At 45.7% G+C, this 8,488-nt stretch overlaps 1 protein-coding gene across 1 annotated transcript in view; it reads right to left on the bottom strand.

The window, feature by feature from the left end:
* The window catches only part of TREH (trehalase), a 12,796-nt gene extending 5,115 nt beyond the window's left edge, over positions 1-7,681 (bottom strand). Inside the window, exons 1-7 of the mRNA XM_027835614.1 lie at positions 7,593-7,681; positions 6,982-7,082; positions 3,475-3,619; positions 3,279-3,366; positions 2,395-2,495; positions 1,835-1,927; positions 1,576-1,692 (exon numbers count right to left, since the gene is read on the bottom strand). Coding sequence (XP_027691415.1) covers positions 1,576-1,692; positions 1,835-1,927; positions 2,395-2,495; positions 3,279-3,366; positions 3,475-3,619; positions 6,982-7,082; positions 7,593-7,681 — 734 coding nt within the window. The remainder of the gene's footprint in view (positions 1-1,575; positions 1,693-1,834; positions 1,928-2,394; positions 2,496-3,278; positions 3,367-3,474; positions 3,620-6,981; positions 7,083-7,592) is intronic.
* Between the last annotated feature and the right edge of the window lie 807 nt (positions 7,682-8,488).

Here is an 8,488-nt window from a genome sequence, read left to right as displayed (position 1 = left end):
TCTCTCTGTGTCTCTGCCTCTCTCTCTTTCTCTTTCTCTCTACCCCCCTCTTTCTGTCTCCCCTCCCTTCCCCCTTCCCCCTTCTGTCTCTCTCTCCCCTTTTCTTTCCCTTTGTAGCTTCTGCTCCCTCTCTTTCTTTTTATCTCTCCTCTTCTGTCTCTGTCTCTCCTCTTTCTATCTCTACCTCTTTCTGTCTCTCTGTCTCTCTCTCCTTCTGTCTCTCTCTTTTTCTCTCCCCCCTTTCTGTCTCCCTCTCTTCCCCCTTCTATCTCCTTTTCTTTACCTCTGTCTCTACTGCTTTCTCTCTTTCTCTTTATCTCCCCTCTTCTGTCTCTGTCTCTCCTCTTTCTGTCTCTACCTCTCCTTATCTGTCTCTGTGTATACACTCTGTCTGTCTGTCTCCCTCTGTCCCTGTCTCTCTGTCCCTCTCTCTTTTTCTTCCCCCTCCTCTTTCTTCCCTTTCTCTCCTCCCCCCTCTGTCTCTGTCTCTGTTTTTTCTCTTCCCCTCCCTCCCTCCCTCCCTCTCTTGTCTCTCTGTCTCTGTCGTGTCATTCTCTCAGAGGTCCCCTAGATTTCTGTGGCTGGAGAGTCCTATGGTGCTGTGGAAAGAGTGTTGGGCCTGGAATCAAGAGACAGGAGTAGGGCCTGGACCTGTGATTTCCCTGAGATAGAGGACTCCCAGTTGGGGAAACTCCCACACCAAGGCAAGTCAGCATCCTTTATGCAACTTACTGTCTAAGGGAGCTGCTTAGAGCACTGAGACGCTGTGTAACTTGCTGAGGACTGCATAGCCATTATGTGTCGGAGGTGGCATCTGAACCTAAGGCAGGTCTTCCCAGATCCAAAGCCAGCTTTCTAGCCACTACACCACACTGCTTCCCATGAAGTGATGGAATCTGGGTTCAGATCCAAGCTCTGGTGCTTACTGGCTTCACAACTGAAAGCACCTTTTTGGGCCTCAATTTTCTTGTTTTTAAAATGGAGATTAAATACACATGTGGCCCCCTCCACAAGGTCATTGTGAGGAAAGTCCTTTAGTGAGCCTTAGAAGGCTGTAGAAATGTGTCCTTAGTAATTATACTGATGGGATATATAGTATAGTACAGTATAGTATGGTATAGTATAGTATAGTATGGTACGGTATGGTATGGTATAGTATGTATGGTATGGTATGTATGGTATGGTATGGTATGGTATAGTATGGTATGGTATGGTATGGTATATTATGGTATAGTATAGTATAGTATAGTATAGTATAGTATAGTGTAGTATAGTATAGTATGGTATAGTATGGTATAGTATAGTCGGTAATTATACTGGTCTGGTGGCCAGAACAGGCAGAATCAGGAGATGTAGGTTCAGGTTTTTAATTCTGATTCTTACCAGTTTTGTAACCTTGACCAATTCTTTTGATCTCTCTGAACCTCAGTTTCCTCATCTATAAAATGGTAATGGCAATCCTCTTACTACCGACCTCACAGGGGTGTTGTGAGGAAAGCATGTTGCCAGGCTGACAGCCCTATGTAAATATGAGCTGTGATTCTTCTGAGGTTGTAAGAGGCAGTCAGTACCCACCTGAGGAAGGTCAAGTCGTCGGTGTATGCCAAGTATCGGTCCATCATGAGGGTCAAGAGTGGAGGTTGGCTCCGTTGCAGATAGTATACTCGACCCCCATTGGGGATATGTCCATAGCTGATGATGAGAATTCCTGCTGAGATATTTGTTGCCCTAGAGGAAGGGGGCTTCCCCATCTCCTCCCCGGCCAGCTTAGCCCTCCTCGGCTCCAGCTCCTTCCACCGTCTCCCCTCTCAGGGTCCCCTAACCATGTTCTTACCGTTTCACCATATCCAGGAAGTTCTGTAACATGCCCTTGACTGTTCCGGCCATGTCTGACAGGAGCAGCCCCTCTATCACCCAGTAGGAATCCCTGTGGGGAGAGGAAGCAGTCAGAGCTGGAAGGGACCTTAGCCATCATCTGGTCCAACGTCCTCATCCCACAGACAAGGACCCTCTGAGAAGAGCCGAGGTGACTTCCTTAGGGTCACATAGCAAGTTAGTGGCGGGGCTGGTTTTGTGCTCCCCTGGGCCAGTGGGATTTTTTCCATTAAACCACACTGCCTCCCTCGGGATGGAGAGAAGGGAGCAACACCCAAGCTACTCTCCAAGCACCGGCTCTGCCTTCCCTCTTCCCCTATTTCATGCCGTCTTGTTCCACAAAGGGATTAGGTTGGGGGAGGGGCAGGATGCGATGCCAAGTCCCCCCTTGCCCAACAGTGCTCTGTAATCTAGACACATACACATTCTCCCACTACCCCCTGCCTTTAGGATTCCCTGGATGCCCCTCAGACCCAGGTGTCCCTTCCTCCCCAGTGGGGAGTGTTTCTAGCCTCTCACCAATAGTAGAACTCAATGAAGCGTCCACCAGGCACAACAAAGGGGTGGGCTACATAGATTAAAGAGTATCGGTCAGGCTGATTTGAGACATCAAGTTTCATCTGTATAGAAGAAGAGAGGAGCATGTCCTGGACCTCCCTGTGAGTGGGTGAATTTCTTGGGGCAGGGAGGGGAAGGGAGTGGTCTGCTACAGTTTCTATATGTATACAAACTGAGCCAGGAAAGAACTGAATAGCATTTGGATATAGGACCTGTCATCTCTACTCAGAAATGAGCTGACAGCTTGAAAGTATTTCCTCAGATAGGAAACAGGGGCTAGGGGATAGAGAGATAGGTCTTCAAACCAGGAAGAAATGATGATCTGCCTTCAGTCCTCAGAGGCCATGTGCCTGATGTCTACACATTCCAGGGGTACTGGAAATGACAAGGCCACGTGGCCATGAGAGAAGCTGAGGCTGGAGTCTAGACTAGAATAAGGGGTGAGGAAAATGATTCACTGAAGAATAGAGACTTTCGTCACAAGGTTGAAGAAAATGGAACCAGGGATGTGTACCTGAAATTATCTGTGCCAGCCAAGCTGGTTTGCGCCAAATTCTAAGCCAGGGGTGGGGAACCGGTGGCCTCTAGGCCACATGCTTTGACTCAAAGCACTCCACTTGAGGACCCAAAGGGCCATGTGTGGCCTCAAGGCTGCAGGATCCCCACCTCTGCTCTAAGCTGTCTTTAGATAAGGACTCTGTGCCTGGCCAAGGGCATAGAATAAGCCCATTGCCTGTAATTTTGAGATCCTTACAATCTAAGGGTTGAGGACCATGTCCACTAGAAAAGCTCCTCTGTTTTAGCCTGCTTCCTCATCCCATCCCAAGCATCTCATCTTCTATTACCTTCCTTCCCAGCTTCTTCCAAATATTGTGGAGATCTTCTGCCCAGGCCTGGAGTCTGCTGTCTGAAATACTCTGTAAGAATTTGGGGCTGGAAGACAACCACCCCATTGTTAGTTACTTGTAACCTCAGGTCAGAGATATAGTCTCCAGACTACCTTGCCTTCATCTGGAACATCACCCCAGACTGATATTGTACCTGGGCTTCCAGTCCTCAGGAATCCAGGTTTCCATTTCCTCCCCTGGGTCTTTGAAGTGTTCATTAACAAAGGTTTTCAGGTGGTCCTGGGAGATGTTGCCTCCACTGGAGTGGAGCAGTTCGTTAAAGTCACTTAGAACTTGGTCTAGGGACAATGGAAAATGGGAATGAGCCACCCAAACCCTCTTGAATGGTTTCTGCCATCTAAAGTAATAAAATTTCAGAACATGAAGGGACCTAATCAGTCCAAACTCCGCCTGAAACATGAATCCCTTAGGACTGGTCACATGGCCTCTACTTGAAGAATTCAAGAAGATTCTACTTGAAGATTCTAGAGAATCTGATGGTGGGGTGGGGGGAAATGGTGGATTGGTTTTATTCTGAGAGTTTTAAGAAGGGAAAGAGAAGGGAGAGTAAAAAGAATACACTGGTATAGACAAGAGGAAAAAGAGAGTGGAACTCTTTCTCCTAACTGGAGTTCTTGAAAGGATGAATATACAAAAATGCAGGAAGAGGGTGGGGGAGAAGGCATCAGATGAACCTCATATTTATCTAAAATGGACAAAAAAAAAGCTGGGGGGAGGGGGATGAAGAGGGTGGAGTAAGGCAGGAACTCACCTGAACTTTCCCACATTCAGCTCAAACGACTATAAAATAATGCCTCAAAACAAATTCTGGAGCAGCAGAACAAACAAAAGGATGGGATAAAACAATTTTTCCATCCCAAGACAACTTAAAAGGTTGGCAGGAAAGGTCTGTCTCACTCAGGTAAAAGGGAAGTGCAGTCCAGTATAGGTGGCATCTGAGCAAGCTAGCAGCAGGCTGCACCCCAGCAAGGCAAAAGCAAGGTCTCTCACCCCACCATGGCAAGAAACTTGGGACAGTACCCCTTCCACCCTAGGAGCAGAGCCTAACTTTAACATAAAATTAAAAATCACAGAAATAGGCTAGAAAATAGGCAAAAACAATAACAAAGCAACAACAACTCAAAAATAACTTGACCGCAGAAAGTTACTATGGTGACAGGGAAGATAAAAACACAAAACTCAGAAGAGGACAACAATGTCCAAGTGGCTACATGCAAAACCTCAAAGAAAAATGTGAATTGGTCTTAGCCCCCCCCCCCAAAAAAGAACTCCTGGGAGAGCTCAGAAAGGATTTTAAAAATCAAATAAGAGAAGCGAAGAAAAATTGGGAAAAGAAATCAGAGTGATGCAAGAAAATCATGAAAAAAAGAGTCAACAGTTTGGTAAAGGAAACACAAAAAATGGAAAAAGATGTACAAAAATTCCCTGAATAAAATGGACAAAAGATGGTTGAATACATACATATCTACACACAGTTTGGTGTAAAAATATATCCTTTTTTTTTTTGGTGAGGCAATTGGGGTTAAGTGACTTGCCCAGAGTCCCACAGCTAGTAAGTGTCAAGCGTCTGCGGCTAAATTTGAACTTCTGACTCCAGGAGCTCTATCCACTGTGCCACCTAGTGGCCCCTGGTGTAGAAATTTATCAAATTCAACAAAGAAGCCAGTGGGGTTGGAGGAGAGTTAAGTAGGAAGACAGCACTTGAAAAGGAATGGTCACAAGTAAAACAAACTTCCTAACCCTGAAGTGGGGATTAAAAGGAAAAGAAATCGAGGAGTGGCTGAACAAACTATGGTACATGAATGTAATGGAATATTATTGTGCTATAAGAAATGACAAAAGAGATGATTGCAAAGAATCCTGGAGAGTATGAACTGATGAGTGAAGTGGGCAGAACCAGGAAAACAATTTATGTTGTTATTTTGAAACTTTCGGACCCTGATCGATGCAATAACTAACTACGTCTCTAGGTGACTCATGATGAAACATGTTACTCATCTCCTGACAGAGGTGATGTCATGTCCTCAAGGTCCAGAAAGAGACAAACATTTTTGGATGTGGTCACTGTATAAATTTGCTTTGGTTGACTGTGCTAGTATGTTACAAAGATTTTTTTAAAATTTAATTTAGCTTGGGAAGGGATGGTGGAGTGGTGGTGGTAGGTGCTAGGTGGCGTAAATAAAAAAAGTAAGAGAAAGAAAAAAGAGGAGGGATGGGGTGGCTAGGTGGCACAGTGAACCAGCCTCAAACACTTACTAGCTGTGTGACCCTAGGCAAGTCACTTAACTCTGTCTTACCAAAAAAAAAAAATAAACCAAAAAAAAGAGGGATTTTGAAACATTTTAAAAAGTGTACAGAGGAGTACAGGAAAGGTAGTTCAGAAGGAGGCACAGAGAAGACAATTTTGAAAATGATGGGTTGAATTTATTATATCATTTTTTTCAAAAAAAGCAAATGGTATAGAATTGAGATCCACATTTTCATATACAATCTTCTTGCTCTACTCTACTTTATATTCAAAAATGCTTGTGTGGAATTTTTTGTTTTGCTTGCTTTCTTTTTGGTATTTGCTAAATTCTGAATTTTAAAAAAATTAAAGAAACTCCTTCTATTTGAGGACAGCTTGAATTTATTCCCTCAGCACCATGAGGAGCTAAACTCCCTGCAAGCAGGGGACTATTCCATTTTGGACTTTGTGTCCCCAATATGTCGCATGAAGTAGACGAGAAACGGTTGCTAAGTATGACTGATTGCTCTGTACTCTCACTGGTGTCAGGACTCTACCCACCAGCACAGATCACAAATCCATTCATCCACAACTGTTGTCCTCGCATCCCCAGCACCTAGTCCAAAGCACATAGGCCTCCCTTAGTTAGCGCTTATTAATGGATGAATCATTTAGTAGATAATCTGGGTCTGGAGTTCACTACTGGCTGATGAGCCTCTCCAAGCTTAGCCGGGCTAACCCTGGGGCAGCAGATATGCAACCTATACTCAAAGCCTTTCCAGATTGATAAAATCTGCTGGGGCTTTTGCTCCACTAGGAAAACCTAAGGAGGTCACTGACCAAGAGAAAGACTCTGAAAGATTTCTAACAGCCCTTTCTGTTCCCACGCTGGTCATGTAACGAAGATAGTGTGAGGTTTACTAGACCCAGGAGCTAAGGTTCTGAAAGCTTTAGGGACTTAAGGTCTGTGGTCGCCCAGGCAGTCTCCGCAATAGCTGAGATGCAAACCTTGCTATCCTGACGCCAAGTCTTGTATTCTTTCTGTTGTACGATGCTGTCTCTTTTACAAAGTTGTTCCTTATATTGATTTCAAAATCTGCCTCCCTGCAACATCCACCGGTGGGTCCCAAATTTGTCTTTTGGAGTCAAGCAGAACAAGTCTAATTCCTCTTTCCTGGGACAACCATTCAGAAATTTGAATCAGAGCACAGGGTACTCCCACCCCTAAGTCTAAGGAGCCCATGGTTCCAGGACCTGATAATTAGCCTCCTGAGCACATTTAGGAAGCTGACCCATTAGCCAAGAGTGGGAGCCAATGGCAACGACCATTGGGAGACTGAGAGAGTGGGGTCCCTTGGCCTGGTTTCCTCCCCACCCCCACACCCCCAATGCTGTGCTGCATGCTGTACTCACCTGGAGCTTTGGTCAGAGGCATGTCGACAAAGTGCTTATCATCCTGGAATAGCTTGGCCATCTGAACCTGCCGGAGGAGCTCACCTGTGCAGTAAATCTGACTGGGGGAGAAGAGGGACCACCAGACACCCAGGCGTTAGAGCAGAGAGGATCAGAGGCAAACGCTCTGATGTATGCAGGTCCCCTATGTGGGGGCGACTGGGAAGAATCACATAGGATGGCTCCCACTCAGCATCCCCCACCCTCAAAATTCGGATCAAGGTGAACTTAGGTGGGTGTGGAGAAATCGGGGGAGGGGGGGTGATATTTTATGAACTTCACTTCTTTTTCACCCTGGCTTCAGCCATTCACCTTCTTTTCATCTACAGTAATGTGTGTTCCCCTTACAAGGGGGTCAAGATGCCCAGAATGGCCATATCTCAAGGATGGCTCCCTTCTTGAACTCTCCAGGGAACAACGGTCCTATCTTCACATGGGGCCATGCCAGTGAGCTAACAGGTCCCTCCCTCCTCTCTAGTGACTCAGGCCTCCCTCTAACTGCCCCGGATCACAGGCCTTTAGGATCTCAGGTTTCCTTCCTCCCCTCTTTCCGCTTTCCTCCCCAGGCCCACCTGTCGCAGGGTGGAGGCAAGGCCCCCTCCAGTCCCAGCTCCAGTCCCAGCAGGAAGACCAGTTGAAGCATCCTGCTTACTCCCTGCATGGTTGGTTCTGAGCAGGCAGTGCTCCAGTACCAAGTGTTGGTAAGGGCAGAGTCCCTCTGTGCTCCCTAATCTGCTGTCAAAGTCCAGATAAGAAGTATGTGATAGGAATTGGGTGAGTCAGGATCCCTGGCTCCAACAAGTCCTTGCTGGTATGTTTGGGCCCCAGGATCTGACTCACCCTACAGTCTGTACACTCTATCAAGGAAGGAGGGGCAACCGAAGATGAAATACATGTCTAACTTGAATAACCCACTGCTGAGCCCACTGACCTTGGGTGCTGTGCTTCTCCTCAGTCTGCAGTAGGCATGCTGGACTGAGTTCAGTGCTGGGGAGCCTGGCTTCCAATGACAGGGAGCTCCTTTTTCTCACACTCACTGTCTCATGAAGTTCCCCAACTAGGGGAAATTTGCTTAAGGCCTACATCTAGAGCTTCCCACCAAAAAGAGAGTAAAAAAAAATACTCAATGTACAATATGAATCAAGTATGGGACAGATACTTTATTCCTACAACAAAAGGAATGCTAAACATAAAAAGACTCATGCATTAACACAACTTTAAATATGGTTTTGGTTCCATGTGAGGAAAAACTTCCTAAAAATTAAAATATGATTCAGCAACTTAACCAATAACAATTGTTAGTAAATCATCAACTCCAAGTGAACAAAGAAACTCTCAGAAATCTGATGAAGGCTCATACTTAAACTTTATCAGAACATAAAGCAGTTTGCAATACTGCTAGTTAGGTATTTCAGATTTCACCTTGGTTTTATATTGTACAAATAACTCCTGGCAGATATCTACTGAT

The sequence above is a fragment of the Vombatus ursinus genome, unplaced genomic scaffold (assembly GCF_900497805.2).
Source record: "Vombatus ursinus unplaced genomic scaffold, bare-nosed wombat genome assembly UNPS02014816.1, whole genome shotgun sequence".
Taxonomy (NCBI): domain Eukaryota; kingdom Metazoa; phylum Chordata; class Mammalia; order Diprotodontia; family Vombatidae; genus Vombatus; species Vombatus ursinus.
This window is presented reverse-complemented; position numbering and strand designations above follow the sequence as displayed.